This window comes from Pipra filicauda, unplaced genomic scaffold (assembly GCF_003945595.2).
Source record: "Pipra filicauda isolate LSUMZ 115617 unplaced genomic scaffold, ASM394559v2 scaffold98_size3848907_pilon, whole genome shotgun sequence".
Taxonomy (NCBI): Eukaryota; Metazoa; Chordata; class Aves; order Passeriformes; family Pipridae; genus Pipra; species Pipra filicauda.
Window position 1 is genome coordinate 237107 of NW_024105186.1, and position 17349 is coordinate 254455.

Genomic DNA, 17349 nt, shown 5'->3' on the forward strand with positions numbered 1-17349 from the left:
CTTCTCACCTGAGACAAATGCCCAAATACAGCAGTGCTCCTGCTCTTGATTCGCCAGGATGGGTGAGGAGCCAAGCCCTCAGCTCACACCATTGCATCAGTGCCTGTGTCTAAAGGCTGCAACCCCATCTCCTCCTCCACTGCCTTCTCCTTGAAGATTGCTTCTCTCCCTTTGGATTACAGCATCTTTTCCCTTCCTCACTCCTGCTGTAACAAGTGGGGGTTTATCACCAGTGAAATTAACTTTGCTGGACAACCAGCTGGGCTGAAGAGAAAGCCTACATTTCTTATCAGAGTGGCCAGCAGGTGACCAATATGAGGATCATGGAGGTCTCTAAACCCACTGCACAAATGAGTTTTTTACAAAGACCCTTCTCACCTGCCCTGTACAAACAGCCAAATCCTATATTTTTGCTGACTAAGAGCCTCTGAGGACAAGAAAATCCAAAAGCCTATATAATAAGGCCACTTCCACTCCCTTTCTCCTGACAGCTTTAAATGCAATGTTAAAGGGTGAAACTGAAAAGCTCAAATTGCACTGACCAACACACCACCGAGGAATCACAAGGCTAAGATTTCACAGGAACACTTGGCACAGCCCCACCTGTATGTTCATCAGGAGAGTCACCAGCCTTTAGAAGAAGTCTTCATGGTGAGATACTGAGAGATTATCAGTAGTCAGGACATATTGGACATTACCAGTGTTACTGAAATGATGCACTATTTGAACAGATTATTTAAGAGAACACTCAACACATAATTAGGAACTGCTGAGTCAAGGCAATGTACACATCTAATTGCCCCTTCACCGCTTCACTGTGCTTGTGCACAGTCCTCTAATTCATTTTATAGAGACTGGCAAAAAAATTTCCCAATTTTACTAGGTGGATAAGGACACAGAATGTATTTAAAGTAAAAATGGAATGAACCAACCTGAAATAAAAATACTGAGATAGACCAGCCAAGGAATCTGTTCTCTCAACCACAGAAACCTGTTATTGCTCGTGTGGACTAATTTAAGTGCATTCCTTTCAGCTTCCTTAAAATGCAGCTTTTCCAAATCCACCAAGCCCAATTGGCACAATCCATTTACTCGCTTTCATGCATGCTGCAGAGATTATTATCCAGCTTTGCTAGCAAAGAAGAGTCTGGAATCTGAGCATTTTCTGATGGTTGTAGGTACAGCTGAGTTTACAGAGAACAGGAAAACCAGTGAGCCTGCCTGGAACGCAGATTGCAGCTTTGGAGAGCTCCGTGTTTCATAATAAACCCTGCAAGGACCAACCCAGCTCAGCTCCAACCTACTGCAGGCCATGAGAATAAACTGCTAAACTCAGGTATTGCCAACACCTGAATTATGCAAGTCTTGCAGGGTTGGGTGTCTTTCTTCAGCTGAATCAAAAATTTGCAAATAAATTTCAGTTTTCATTTAAAAACTTAAAGCAATTTCTGCCTTCTCGTGACTACCAAGAAAAGTTTTAAAATATTTAGTAGATGCACCCTAAAGGCTCAGAAACCTGGGGAAGAGTAAGAAGAACCTGTTTGTCTTTTAAAAAGTCTCATGACTTATAAGGTGGTATCTTGCTTTTGGGGATGGGCGGATCAGATTCATTTTTTGATAGCTTGCATTTGGCAGTAATGTTAACTTTTACTTACCCTGACATACAATTTTAATTTTTACTTTCCTACTGCAATCATGTTTTTCCCTGTGTAGCAGGTTCTGCTAGTGACAGGTGATTGCCAAATATTTTTTTTAGAGGGAAAAGGGAGTGCGGTTGTTTATTTATTTATTTGTGCTCAGAGTGGGTGGGGAAGGTCTGCACACGACTTCCACAAACAAAAAAATATGAGGTGGCAAACTCTGAAATGCCTTGCTTTCTTCTGCTGCAGAAACAGGAGGAGACACTGCAATGCATGGGCATATGGGAATTCTCCCACAAAAAATGACATACTATTCTGCTTAAGTTCTTACTTAACCCAGTTCAGAGGGCTTCTCACTCAGTCTCAACAACCTACTCTTCATCTCAGCATTACAAACAATAACTGCTTTTTCCTTTGCAGCATGGTTTTCCAAAAGGTTTTATTGTATGAGTATGCACAAGAGAAACTTTGTCCAATTTAGACTATAAAGGCTTTTGTTTTTAAACACTTCAGTAGAGTTTCAATTGTTAAAGATTTTCCTTCTGAAAAGACTGATTAACTTGCTTATATTCTTACTTGCGTTCTGAGGTCATTAATTAAAAAAAATAATCAAGGATGCTTATAAAGTCCTCTGCAATCCAATCTCAATTTGTCATCATTAATTAGATCAACATTGCATACAAATGAAGAGCTAACCTGATTAGACAGCACGTTTTACTGGAATTCCTACTTAAGGTCATGAAGGGCTTCAGAGAGAAAATTTGTAATATTTTCAAAGTGAACTGCTCATACGTACGGAATCACCTTCTCACCTAGCATCAGCAAGTGCTTCTCTTTGTAATTTTGGTCTCTTTTTTTTTCCCCCTTTAATTAGGAACCCATCACAAACCTGAGCAGAGAAGCTGTTACACTCATCTCCCTTCCAGCCTACACTGTACAAATACTACTGATTTTGTAACCAGTGTCCACTGTCTAGGGACAATAAACCTCCCCCACAGAAAGAGTTCGCAGAATTTGGAGGGGAAAAAACAAAACAAAAAAGTTTTAGGAGAAAAAGTTATTCCAGGCCAGGGATATTTTAAGACACATGGCATTTAGGTACTCAGCAAGTACCCTCTCTCCTTTCCCCCACCTCCAACAAAAGTAACCTTGGGATCCACACGTGATTCCAGATATTGCATCCAAAGCACACAGACTGGGATCTAAATGCACCAAGTGGCTTAGAAATCTGAAGCATCTTCACAGGTCTCTAATCATTCCATGAAAGCAGCTCTTGCTTTTTGGAGAACTAACCCATTCCTCTTACTAAGCCTACAACCTTCGTTCCCATGACCTGATCTGACATGACTCAGCCCAGAAGCTCGGAGGAGCCCTGGTGAGGTGAAGTGAGCTGTCCCACAGGACAGCAGATCCCCTGCCAGTCACCACTGAGCCTTCCCAGCAGGGCAAGGTGGGTCAGTCTGGCTCATCCACTCCCAAACAGGGGAAAGTGTGGTACGATGGATTTCCTTACAATACTGTTACCCTGGGGAACTGCAAGAGGGGAGTAAAAAACAAAAAAGAACTCAGAAACGAGGCTTTCAAGTTTTGGACTCTTAGTAAGGGTGGGGCCATCAAGTAATTAAACTTTTAATAGGTCACTTCAGTGGAAGAAACTCTTCCAGTTGGGTAAGTTCCTAATCCATCATTAAAAAAAAAGATGACAGGCATTAATCAAAGTGTATGAAGTCACATAAGGGGGGGGATGAGCAACTCCAAGAACTTGCTCCTGCTGGGAGGATGGGGCAATCACTCCTCCTTTCATCAACATTTCATGCATGTTTCCACACTTCTCAGGACGACAGTGGGAAGGAGAGCCTTCACATCCTTCCCCACCCACCCCACTGATAAAGCTGTCGAACACATATTACCAACTGCTCAAGAGCTCATGTGAAACGAGTTGGTGGATTAATTAGCAGAAGGGCAGAGCTCTGAAGATGGAAAGATGCTCTGCTGTGAAAGGCATATTGATTGAAGGTCCCCAGCCACCACCACAGGACTGTCATAATTCACTGCCAACACACAGCACAGTGCCAGCTCCTGCACGAGCAGCTAAATCTGGGTCACTTGGCTCAGAGCAGGGACACCTGGACCACACTCACTCCTTCCTGATCAGAGAGCTGTTCAGGAGTCCATTCCTTTAGTAAAATACATAGATTTATACCCAGACAGACTGCAACATATATAGGAAACACACCTTCATCTGTTGGGAGTGTGGTCCACATCAAGGCAAAGGTAAAGGAGGGGAGGCTAAATGTGCCTTGCCTCAGGCTGCACACATTTGATGACTGTAGTCACCAAATACTAATTTTATTTATTTTTAAAGTCAGCATGTACTCTGATCTTTGACCACTACCCACATCCACACTAAAACTCAGCCTTCACTTCTATCCCAGAAATCCACTACCACTAAGGTGAAATATCTCAAGTGCTTGCTTTAACTTTAAGCTTCCTAGTAGCTCTCTCTCCTTCATCTCTGCTGGAACAGCCTACTACATACGTTCAAGTCTCATTTCAGAAGACTGCTTTTCGTAGTTGAAAGGGCAGCATCAAACACTCTGGTTCCTTGTAGCTGCATTAGATAATTCTTTGTACCATATGTATCAAAAGAGAATGTCTTTTCATAGCTCCTTCAAAGGACCCTCTCCAGAGCACCTTGCAAAAATCCAAGCCAGAACTTTTTTGCCCTGAGAAATGCAAAATAGAACTGACCCACAGTTTCCTCACCTAAAGGGAAGTGAAAATAAATATTGTGTGTAGTGCCATAGGAGAAACATGGATGCAGCAGGGTATCACTCCTCATGCAGATGAGTAAAAAATGCCACAACCTCAACCTTAAAAATACCTCACCATTTATACATAAACAAATGAAAAATTCATTTGTGACTAGACCTATCACATTTTAACCTAATTTAACACAATTTTCTGAACTAAGTTCTTAGTATCAGTTCTAGACAAATTTTACCAGAAAAGGCTTTTAAAACATATAGGATGCAAACTTAGTGATCTATTGTTATGTGGCATCTTTTTCCCAAGTGGAGTGCAAGGGCTCTGCAGCTTTGCTGGCAGCAGTGGCTGGGAGTTTCTTTTTTAGTTGCATTTGCAGCTAGACTGTATTTAAATCTGAGATCAAAGTAGTTCCTCCAATTAAAAAGGAAAATAGAAAAAAAAAAAAAGCACATGCTATTTTAACGCTCTTAGCTTTTGGTAAAAAGTTGATCTTTTTGCTTAAAAAAAAAATAAAATAAAATAAAGTCCTTGCTTTTATTTGGGTAGCATGGGGTAGGACATTATTTGCTGCACCTACTCCAAGTGCCTGCAGGAGACAAAGGCAAATATTGAACATCTTGAAGGCAGCGATACTCTCCACTGTAAACATCTCTGCTCTTAGAGCCCTAAACCACAACAGCTGGACTTACAGCTCCTGCAGTGCTGTGTCCTGGGCTATTAGGTCTCTACAACTTGAACAATAAGCAGCACCACCAAAAATCAAGAGCTGGGCTTCAGGTTTCAAGCTTCCACATTTTTTTTATAAGAAAGGTAGTATTCTGACAGCAAGAGTGAAGTGTTGAATAAAACAAACCAAAACAACAAACCAACAACAAAACCCCCACAATAAAACAACCCCTCCCTCTTAAACGAAACCCAACACAGGGCTGACCCAAACTGGTGACAGTGGGGTTCCCACACCAGCTGCAAGAGGAAGACACAGAAAAAGAGAAAGCCTCACACTGCATGGGTCTGAGCAAGGAGCACCACCTCCATCCTGCTGGCATGGCCCCACATGCTAAACCTCACACAAACCCATGGATGCTGAAGAAAGCCAAGGGAAGTACTGAAGCAATGCTAATGCCCATCCCAGGTTTTACTCCAGCATACCTGCTAGACCCAAAAGGTCTTTAGGTAACCAGGTTTTTTGCAAGGCATTTTATTCACCTGGGATTTAATGATATTATTGAGGGTTAAATTCCCACCACACCCTCCCAGAGCAACCAAGATAAATCTCTCCCTTTTGTGTGACACATCATACTCTGTAGGGGACTTGGGTCACTTTGTTCTTGCATAAGCCTTGATATGTATCATATGAATAGTGTCACTAAGGGCATGGGGACTGAAGTCAGTGAGGAGCAAAGTGCTGCTGTGTCCTTACCGTCCATGTTGCTGACTTTGCTGTGCTGGACTGTTGAAATGATACATCAAAGCTGTGAGGTCCTGGGTAGTCTGTGTTGGAAGGGATGGCTGGGGAGGGCGAGAGAGCGTCAAAAGTCGAGCTGGGCTGGGCATAAGGCGAGGGGGCCGTGACGCTGTTCTGTGCGTGCTCCGTGTTGTAAGGGCTGGTGGAGGAAGAGCCATTCTGGATCTGCTGGTCCATGCTGTTCAGGAGCCCCAGGTTCGTGTACTGCGGCTGGAGGCGAAGAGATGCACAGGAGTGTTAGAGAAGCAGCATTAGGACAGGCTGGCTAGGCAAGGCATTGCCTTCACAAGACAGGGTACACAGCATAATCTCAGCACCACCGTACATGTGTCACACTAGGAAAAGGACTTGCAAGGGATATCCCCCTCTTTACATCGGTGACTGAAACAGAAAGAAGTAAAGCTGCTCACAGTCACACAGTGGATCAACAGCAGAGCTGGGAAAAGAGCCTGCACACAACCAGAAGGTGATTCGCACGGCAGCAAGCCATCACAAGGAGACAGGCTTGCTATGTCTAGCAACACCCAGACAGACCTTTTCGGACGTACTGCTATAACCTGATAAAAATCAGCAGCTTCATTACAGAGTAACTGGCTCTAACTTGTACAAGGCTATATCGTCTCCAACAGTCTCGTGTTCTACATAAAGACTGTTCCTCTTCCTGTGGATCTGATTCCGCTACACACAGTGACAATGAGGAGAAAGGTAGAACTCGGTATGACAGATGGGGATAAATTCCTAGGCGACGTGGAAAAAAGCAAATGCAAAATTTTCACATTCATTTAGTAGAGGAGTTGGGAAACATGCAAACTGGAGCAAAACTTTGGTTTAAACACACAGAGAGTGATTCTTCACAAAGTCCACAAATAAACATGGAATTTTTTGCCACAAAATGTCACAATACTAAAAGACTACTGATATTCAAAAAAGCAGGAGACAAGTTCTGCTAGAGAAAAATCCATCAATACAAGTGTATCTACACTACAGAATTCTAAAATTCTGAACTACAAACAGTTGGAAGCTGGAAAAGTATCACGGAGAAAGTTACACAACTACCACGCATTTTTAAACCTCCAGAGGACATGGCACTGGCCACAGCGACAGGGCACCAGGCAAGCGGTACATGGGGTTCAGTCAGGTACACAATCTCATCCTTGTTGTGTCCAAAGGGCACTAACTGCACCCAGCTTAGGGCAAGCAGCATCCGAAAGGTTTGTGGTACCCATTCCCAACAGCTCTGGGCTCAACCAGGAACACACATCAATAAAAGGCACCTGGTTCTGTTAGCTGCTGACACAAGGGACTCAGGCTCCTCCACTTGTCCAGGGGTCCAAGCAGCTCATGTCCCTCAACATCTTATAGCTTCAATCCCACCCAGAACCATCAAGCTCACCTATTTTCGAGTATTTCAGCCAGTCTGCTCATAACTTCCCTATCTTTCCAACAGTTGCTCCTTTTCCAGACAACTTATCAGCCAAAAAGCAAAGGTTCGCTGAATCAGCACCAACCACAAGGCCCATAACGAAAAGCTTTCCCAATACTAGGAATCCCAGTAGCCCTACTGAAGCTTTGAGCAGCACACCACTCCTCTGAGGACCTGAAGGGGAATGGCACAAGCTATATGCCGAGCTCTCCTAGGACTTTAGACAAGCCATTTAACATCCAGATTTACCAGTCATTTCAGCCACAGAGGAAAACAGGGTGGTCCCTTTGCAGGGATGAAGGGTCCTCCCTGTGCCCAAAGACTCTACACTCTCAGCTGTTCTTCAGAAGGGGAGGAATTACAGAAATTTAAACCTCCTATTGCAGCTCTTCCTTAGGTTTCTGTTTCACTGGAAGAGGCTGGTATTTTCTGGGGTTTTCATTAAACACTGAAGGTGAGGCTAATGGTCTGGGATCTTCAGTGAGGCACTTGGGACCTTCCAGAGATGGATCAGCTTGCAACTAAGAGCTGGGCTGTGAAGGGGAAGGTCCGGTGGGGAACAGCACAGGGGACTTCATTTTGGAAGCTGGGATGGGCTGCAGAGGGAAGGGAGGGCTGGCTCCCTCCCTTGCTCTGTCAGCAACGCACTGTGTCCTTGGGCAAGGCACCTCACCTCCCCCTCCACCCTCAGCCTACTGCAGGCAGCAAGGTCTGCAGGGCAGGGATTGCTCCTCACCATGTAAAAGCACTGCACTTAATGGGCCTCTGCTTTGTCTGAGGCCTGTAGGCAGCAGAGTAATAAAAGCAATTACACATTGAGTCCTAATCCTGGGTGAACCAGTGACTCTCCATGTTGCCTCAGGTTACTCATTTGCCCTCCCTGCCTCAGTTTCTCCCTCTGTGTCAGTGTGGATGTTATAGATGCACAGCACCCCTGTCAGATAGGAAAGCTAATATCTGCAATTGGACTCATTGCATGCTAGAGAGCTGACAAGGGAACGAGTGATCCAGACTTGTTCTCCTCCTCCAAAAGGAGATTGCAGCTTTGGCAACGCAGATGACAGTTATGTCTCATCTCCTGCAGGCTATTCAGTCAACCAAGACCTATTTAACGGACTTTTGGTACATGTTTTCCCTTGAGGCTAGTTCTGTACAGAAAGAGCCAAAATGCTGATGTACTGTACCAGGAACAGTTTTTTTACCTGCTCAGTAATTCTGCATTTAATCAAAAAACAACCCTCTCTGCCCTCCTACCCCAGAATACCTTAGTAAGACCTGAAGACTTCTCAAAAATGTAGAAGCATCACTCAGTTGTTTCATTTCTCATGGAGATTACCATCAGACACACTCCCTAACCAGCAAATGATGAAAAGACAGCTGTGATGAAAACAGTCTCCTAAACCAGCTCAGACATACAGACAGCAAAACAATAGTGTTTCAGCTTTTGCTTAAAAACTATTCCCTCTAATCCGGGCAACTTAAGCTGATGGAGAAAGATGACCAAACAGGCAGTCAGCATTAACAAGACAGCACAGTCTGGAAATGCTGAAGGTGCTGCCTGGACATCAATTAAACAAAAATAATAAAATAAGTGCTCTATTAAAATGTAAGATATCCTTACGAGAATCAAAGATCCTTTTCATTCCTTTCAGTCCAGAGACCATCTGTCTAAATGTTATCAGCAGAGCAGCCATTCCACTGCATTTATACACTGACATACCACAGTCAAATGCCGTGTCCCCATTTGCTCTTTAAATAACTATTAATCTCCTTGCACTTATCCTCACGCTGACACAAGCAGCTGTTGGACTCCCCTTCTCTTGCTTCGTGTCCTACCAGCCTTTCACCTTCTCTAGCCCCTTGTTCCCCTCCCCAGGCAGGTGCTCCACCCCGGTGACAAAGCCAGCCGCTGGTCTGCACACACACAGCACTAAACCCCGTCTCGCAGCTATGCCCCAAGGCAGGTGGGAGAGTTGTTTGTGCTCAAGGGGTCAACATCTGAATTGCTTGCAAGGTTTTGCAGGAATCAGATAAGACTTTGGGAGGCACACGCCTTCTGACAACAGGACAATTAGAGGGGCAAAAGGCCCGGGAAAGGCACACGCAGGAATTCACCCACCAACACAAGGAGGCCCCATGGCCCCAGCGATGCTGGGGATGGCAAGAACAAAAAGAGGCTGAAAATTCAGTCTGAAAGGTATTGCCCCTCCAAGAGGGGTCTGCAGAGCGTGTGTTTGCACACACATAGCTTCCTTTCACCATTTACAGAAAGAAACACAACAGCATTTAATCCAGAAATTAATTCATGGCAAGTTTGTAGCCCAGAATTTAACACAAGTTCATGTTTTGCTGTGGGGTTGTTTTAAACAACTGCAGAATGTAGCCCCACCACCAAATCCCGATAGAAAGAGAAAGCTATTTGGTGGAAAGAATTGCACGCAAAGATGAAAGAACAGATTATCTAATTTTCAGTGCCTTTTTCACTATTTTGTTCCCTCCATTCAAGTTTCTGAAACTATTAATATCACTAAAGCATTACAAAAACCTTCAGGCAAGTTTAACTGCAAATAGACCATGCACTTCTGAACATCATTTCAATAATGTATCTTGAACTATCAGTTTCGCTTCCTATATCCCATCAGCTTCACTTTTAGGTTTTTGTGCTAACTCATGCTTCTAGATTAGGAGAAATGCGGTTGCACTGGAGAGGCTGCTGAATGAAAACCCAGACTGAAAACTGCAGAGCTGTTTAAGCACAGTTCTGCTGCTGGGAGGCTGGGTCTCCCCAGGGAACACGGTGGTCAAGGTAAAGCAGAGCCTCTCCTCTGACCCCAGCAGCTCCGGGGCACTTGCCACCAGAGGGCAATGCAAATGCTCCATCACACGGCAGAGCTGGTGTGTGCGAGGGAAGATGCCCCGACCCACCCAAACTGGGGCTCTTCTCATACTACCTTGCAGCAAGAATCCACCTCCAGCGGCCACAGCCCGCTTTAAGCCCATTGTGTTAATTAATAAGGTTATGAGACAGACGTGCAAAGAGACCTCCGTATGAAGGCATGAGGGAAGCAACTAATGCAAGTTAAGTTCTCAAGGGGACTTCCACAGCAAAAATCCCCTAAAATATACAGCACCAGCTATTAGCTACCCAGTTACCAACATTTCAGAGAGAGTTCTGAAATTTCCTTCGCTTGAGAAAATAAAGGAAAAGTTCTCATCTTCAGGTGTAGAACACCTGGATGCCTCCACCCCTACCAAAACCCTTCTCCCTAACACCAAAAGAACAAGCATCTATATCGTGCACACCTACCGATTGCATTTTAAATTTTCACCACTGGATCTGTGCAGCTCAAGAAAGATATGAGATGATGAAACTAATAAACTACCACGGTTATTAGCAACAAAAAGATTTGCACAGGACTTTGCAAATTTGGTGATTTGTCCTTAACTGCACCACAGTGACACACTAGGGCTAACAATTGCAGGACTTAGTAGGAAGCAACTTACAGCAACATTTCAGTGCTGGACCAGGGAAATATTCAGAATTCTGTTGAAGAACAGTTATCTTAAAAGCGGCAGAATAAATGTTTTCCACAGTGCTTGATGCCTATCCAAATCAGATGACACACACCTCAAATATACCCAGAAAGAGAAATCCTTTCAAACCTTCCTGGCAAAGTATTTTAGTAGGTGGAAATAAGTCACTTAAGCTAAACAGAAAGCTAAACAGAAGTGCTTCTGTCACAGTTATTAACCAAGGTACTGCTGACTCTCAGTTGCTCAGAAGGCAGCTGATACAATACCCAATGTAGGTGCTCTGCTTGTGCCACTATACAGCAGTGCCAAGAAATAAAGGGCTCCACCCATGGCCCTCAGCTAAGATCAGGGCTGAAGCCAAGACAGCTCACTCATCACAATGAAAGCTGTGATTTCGTTTTCCTTGCTACCCTGTTTTCTCAAAAAAAAAAAAAAAAAAAAAAAAAAAAAAAAAAAAAAAAAAAAGAGAGAGAGAGAGAGAGAGAAGGACTAAAATATTTCTTTATGAGGAACAAACTCAGTTTGGACGCTGCTCTGGTCCCCTACAAGCCACGAGGGGAAGATGTGTACAGTCATTTCAACACCAGCTTGGCAGCACTCCCTCCAGCTCCACTTCTAAAATGAACACAAATCCTGTGGGTCTATTTTGAAGAGGTTTTTCCCCAGAGCTACTGTTCATCTGAATACACTAAGGACATGGAAACCCTCAGATAAAATGATAATGTGCATCATATACTGAATGTGAAGAGCAAGGGAGCAGATAATTTTGGTTGAATCGAAGATATCAACAGTTACCAAGATAGGTTCCCAGGCACTATAACAGAACAGAATCTGATTTGAATAATCCTACTGTTGGGACACTACATTTTCCAGGAAGAGAGAAGGCTATTTCCCATCCTAGTGGTGTAACAGGTTCCCAGTGTTATGGAGTGCATGGAAAGCCCTGGAGTCAGTCACTCCCATCATGGCTATGAGACCTGCTGCAGCATAACCAAACAGCATCTCCTTAGCTCAGTCCCACCCTTAAGCAGGGAGAATAAATATTTCTGCATACTCCTGTATTATTTAGAAGGAAATCTATTTGAGATTTACAGAGCTGTGCAATATGTACAACCACAGTAACTTTAAGAAACTAAATTCAAGACTAATAAAGAAAAAAACATACTTCTTCCAAGAGGAATAAAAACCAAAACCCTATGAGTGACACACACAGTTTTCCTGCACAGGTATTTCATGTTAAGTAGTAAGATAACCCCAGCAGTTGCCTGGACAGCTTCCAACACCACCCAAACACATAAGGAAAGCCTAAGGAAAACAGTCCTTCATTTCAACCATCTGGGGAGGAGAAAAAAAACAAAACAAAACCAACCCAAACAACTACCCTCTCCCCACCAAAAAGCCCTCAACATTAAGTGACCAACTGAAATCACACCACTATGTTTAAAGTTCAGATACACGAGCTTAAACTTCACTGCTCTGCCCACTTAAAGAGCACCCCTTCCCTCCCAGCAGTCACCAAACAGCCCTATGGCCCTACGGACAACACTCTACATACATCAAACAGGAGAGATCAGTGCACATCAGTAATTTGCAAACACTGTGGCTTGTATACTGGGAGGAGGAAGGAAAGCCTGCGTGCTTTTCACTGGGATGAGCCATTCCAGTATGCACGTCATGCCGCATCTACACCCTTTAGGTTTACAAAAGCAGCACAGTTTTAGGAGTCATACCCAGTAAGGCTGTAGACCATGTGTCTCACTACGACACAGTTCTGCTGAACTCAGCTAAACTTCATGTTCAAGTTTAAGCCTACAAATACCTACCTGCATACGTGGAGTTTGAGAATGAGACAAATTAATGAAAAGCAATGCAAGGGGCAAGTTTCTGTCCACCCATAAGGGCTGTAAGCTTTGGAGTCATTTTGTTCCCCCCAGCTGTAATTTGTTTTCCTTTTTAGCTAAACTCTGAGTTTTGCCCCTTGGTTAATTCATTTAACTCAGTAAGAAGTGTTTTTCAGCCAGAAGCAGGGTGCCTTTTAAAACAAGCACAGCCCAAAGCAGGAATGCCTGTAATTCCTGACTTCTACCACCTGCCACAGGTTCAAGTAAAAGACCTTGTCTAATTCAAGGATTATCAGAATGACAGTGCATCCCACTTTACACAAATATTAAGGCTGGACATCCTACATTGTGTACATACTTCTAAATATTTTCCAATGTATGTGAAAACAATATCACTGACTTCCCTAGAGCAGCATTTTCGGCTCTTAAAAAAACCCCACCAGATTCTGAATTAGGCTTTCAAAAAAAGTTCTACTTGCATAGAAAACAACTTGGTTTCTGAAAGTCAGATCATTTTACGGTATTTAGACCATAAGGTCTTCCTAAAACATAAAAACCCCCTCTTTCACGAACATAAACCACTTTCATTAGAGTATCTAGGCTATGCTTAGTTATTTTGAAAATTCAGACAGTTTAGAACAGGAAAAGTCCAAGATCCACCCCCCCTGCAACAGTCATTTCTTGATCCTGAGCTTGTGCTCAGCAATTTAATATGAAAACATATAAACAAGAAAGAGAGGAGGAAAGAAAACCAAGGAAATCATATTATATCATCTCTACGAAATGTATGAAATCATGAGACATTAGAACTCCATGATCTTAAAGGAAATTGATAACCCAAACAACTCAGTTTCCTAAAAAAGTGAAAGAGAGGCCAAGAGTTTCCTACATTCTCCTATGACCAGCTGGACAACACAATGCCAACAAAGATCTGAAGAACCATAAACTACAGACGAACTGCAAAAGCACCCCATCATGCTCCCAAGAGATGCAAACATAATGAAGACAAAGACCAGCATCAGAAAAACCAGAAAAAGACTGCAAGATCTCAGCAAGGCTTTTTTTGCCTAATTTCAGTGGCTGAGAACAACTGTAGGGACACAGCTCGGCCAGGTGCCCAGAAATCCTGTGTTCTGAGTTTGTACAACAATGTTGAAAAGTTGGATTAAAAAAATAAAACTTTAAACATAAGAGGAACCAATTAAAATACAAATGGGGAAGTGGGGAGGAGAAGCAGGGGCTGGAGAGGAAAACTCCAGTAGTTGATTAAGGTTGCCTTGTTTCTTGAACTCTTTACTGGACGGTAACCATTGATGTTATCAGTCATTTCAGACATGCAGCATTTTATTGTGTTGAGAGGGCAGTGTTAGGCTGGACAGGATATCTGTGTGTCATCCACAGTGAAAGGCTGCAGACACGGTAACCACCAAAGTATGGCCAAAGGGCACAAGGACAATGAATAAGCAGGGTCAGAATAACACCAGGAGTTGAAGTTAGCTCCCAAATTCATCCCTATGCTCAATAAAATCAGAATGCATCATCTTTCAGACACCAAGTTAAAATACTCCAGCTAGGCAGCATTTTAGTCAGAACAAGAAATTAAGATCATCTGCAATTTAAATAAGTCAAGCAGTTAAACACATACCAAAAAGAAAAAAAAAAAAGAAAAGAAGAAGCCACACACATAAACCCCCCACGCCCACTCTTTGAAGCGTGGTGCAACTACGGAATATAAGAATTCATAAGAAGAGTTATAGGAGGGCAAAGGGCAAATTAAAACATGTTAGAGCAAGCAAAGGAAAAGGGTTACACAGCACCATCAGTCCTTATAGACTAAAAGAAAGATCTACTGGATTTTCTATTGTATTTGGCCATTTCAACGGTCCAAATCAGGCAAGAAAACTTCTGGATGATACTCTCAAAAGCCTGGGACACCAAATAGCAGACTGAAAAGCTTTCAAGATTGAGTGGGGGAGTCAAGAGGACTGGATGCCAAATTCTGATTATATCCCAATCGCAGAGAACAAAAGAAGGCAAGGCTTTGCCTTCCAACACTACTTTTTATATTAAAGCAGCTCCTGACCCGCACCAAGCTGGTATTGCCTGCACCCAAGGGATCTGCTGGGGTTCAGTACAGCAGCACACACACACACAGGCAGGAGACTCCCCTAACCACCCAGCCTCTGTGGTATATGTCAGAAAGAGCTTCATATCGCTGCTGCAACCCACTCAGAGGTGAGCAGGAGTTTTATATGGTGTTTTCCAAAGATGCCAGTCTGTGCATACAACAAACCCAAAAGCTGCTCTTTCAGAGGGGGGTTGTGTGAGAGTATACAGACACAACGTGCATGCAAAGGCAGGGCTTCTTCCACAGCAACTTTACTGCATCAGCTTTACAAACTTCAAGAATATTTTCCCCAATTTAAATATTGAGGAATATTTAATATTTATTTTTACATTTTTATTTAAATAGAAATGAAATATTTTTAATTTTAATATTTAATATCCAATATTTTCAACATTTAAATCACTTCACCACGTATTCTGCACACACAGGATTTCCAATAGGCTCTCTGGTATGGGACCTAACATCTTAACAGCACAACTAAACCCAGTTTTCAGTACTTCCCTCCTGTCCAATACTACTGATTTCAGCAAACACCAGGACACATGGTGCTACGGTCACTTATACAAGGCACAGCTTCAGAGATTAACATCTGAGGTACTCAGCTGGACAGACCTTCCCCTATGCAAAGTGAGAAGTTGACAGGTTCATTGTTCATTATGGAATCACTCACATTAACAGAAAGACGGAAACATACTCTGCTAAAACAGACCTGCCATAATTTTATTGGTTGCCTCTTGCAATAAGCAAGTTAGCTAAGCTAACTGCAAGGAATTTCTCATTATTCCCCTCCCCCAGTTACCCTGATTCATGCGATTTCAGTGGCCAAAAGACAGAAAGGGGTTCTTCCAGATTTTTTGAGTAGCAACATACCTACTCATTTCCATTCAATACCACATTAAACTCCCTACCCCTCCAACTTGAACATTCACGGTTCCTTTCAGACACACAACACAGCAGACTGACCAAGGCTCCTCTCAACAGCTTTCCCACCCTACTATTCAAGTAGTAGTTTCCTGTTTGCGAAGTATTAGATCACACCTAGCCAATGTATGTTCTAGTTTCCTTTTTAAGAACTTCTTGCACACTTTTCTGCTGCTAAAAGAGGGTGGAGGGAAATTTACTCATCTATTTCTCCTTAGAGTCACCACTAGTGCTCCTGATGTAACCGATTCCTAGGATATGGATGAAATGCACAGTAAAACTGCAGCAGTGAGAAATTACAGTAGAGGCTTGCAGAGGTTACTGAGTCTCCAAGACAAACCTGCAGAACCCAAGTTATACAGAGTAACCAGTCAGAATTTTATTATGTTCTTTGAGTAATCACACCCCAAAAAGAGACTTTTGTGACGCCCGAACACATCATGACATTACCTAAAACATCCAAAACAACTAAGCAAAACGATTAAACACTTTGAAGCCATTTCCCATACAGCAAAGACCCACTTGCTGACTCAACACTTTTTTTGGCATCCACCTATTCCTATTGTTCTGTTCACCTCCGCTCCTGAGGCACTGTGCTCCAGCTCTGTGCATCATCCCCTTATGCAGCTGGACTGCAGCTCTGCAGCACAGGGATTTCTGCCTCAGCAGCACAGCTGAAAAGCCCAGCACTGCACCTCCTCCCTCTCCCCATTCCCAGAAGTCAGCAAGATTCTTTGTATTTACTTCCTAGATGTGGATTAAAACTGAAAGATTCATATCTGCCGAGACACAATCCATCTCTTTCATTCCCAGACACTACCCCACCATAAAATATTTCCCCTTCCCTCCCTAAACTGGGCGTTTCCTCCCACTCTCTTGCCCTTGGTAAAAACACTCATCTTCTTGCCATCTTGAGGAAGTTGGACTCATCTCAAATTTCACCTGGTCCCCTCGTATACCACTTCCCAAAGTCCTTGGGGGGAAGTTTAATCCGGATCCAAACTCTGGAATCGATCCCAAGAGGCTGCTGGGCTCCAATCAATGCATTAATTTTCAAACATGCTCAGCCTTGCCACTTGGGTCCACTTCCAAACAGAGCGGACAACTGAGCACAAGCCCAGAAATATATCACACCTCGAGCCATCTATTCTAGATACCGACGCGCACATCCTGGCTAAAACACTACTCCTTTAGCTGTACCATTAAGACTCCAGGTGAAACAGCAGTGACAGGGGATTTGCAGAAATACAAGATATCATTGCGCGTTCTTGGATCAACTCCACAATCGCTCAAACCTAGTACAAATCAAAAAATAAAATTCAAAAGGAACAACAACAAAAAAGAAACCACCAAACCCCCTCCCATCTCCCACATTTTGCTGATAACAATGGTCAGTAATGCTAAATACAATCAAGTTTAGATTAAAGTTCCCAAAGAGGATACAAGTTTACTTTGCCAAGGCCAAGGAACTGAAGCTTTCATGTGTCTTATGTACAACTTCCTGAAAAGTAATTTCTCACTGAGTTTGCTCCTTATATTAGAAGCCTTACAGAAGTAAAAGCTCAATCACCTTAAATGTCATCCTGCTCTATTTGCTCCTTGCTCAAGGTAGCTGCAAGCAGCTAAGT

At 43.2% G+C, this 17349-nt stretch overlaps 1 protein-coding gene across 1 annotated transcript in view; it reads right to left on the reverse strand.

Annotated features, from left to right (window-relative positions):
• Window positions 1-17349, reverse strand: part of TP63 (tumor protein p63) — a 102720-nt gene that overhangs the window by 43544 nt on the left and 41827 nt on the right. Inside the window, exon 4 of the mRNA XM_027720798.2 lies at window positions 5830-6084. Within this exon, the coding sequence (XP_027576599.1) occupies window positions 5830-6084 (255 nt within the window). The remainder of the gene's footprint in view (window positions 1-5829; window positions 6085-17349) is intronic.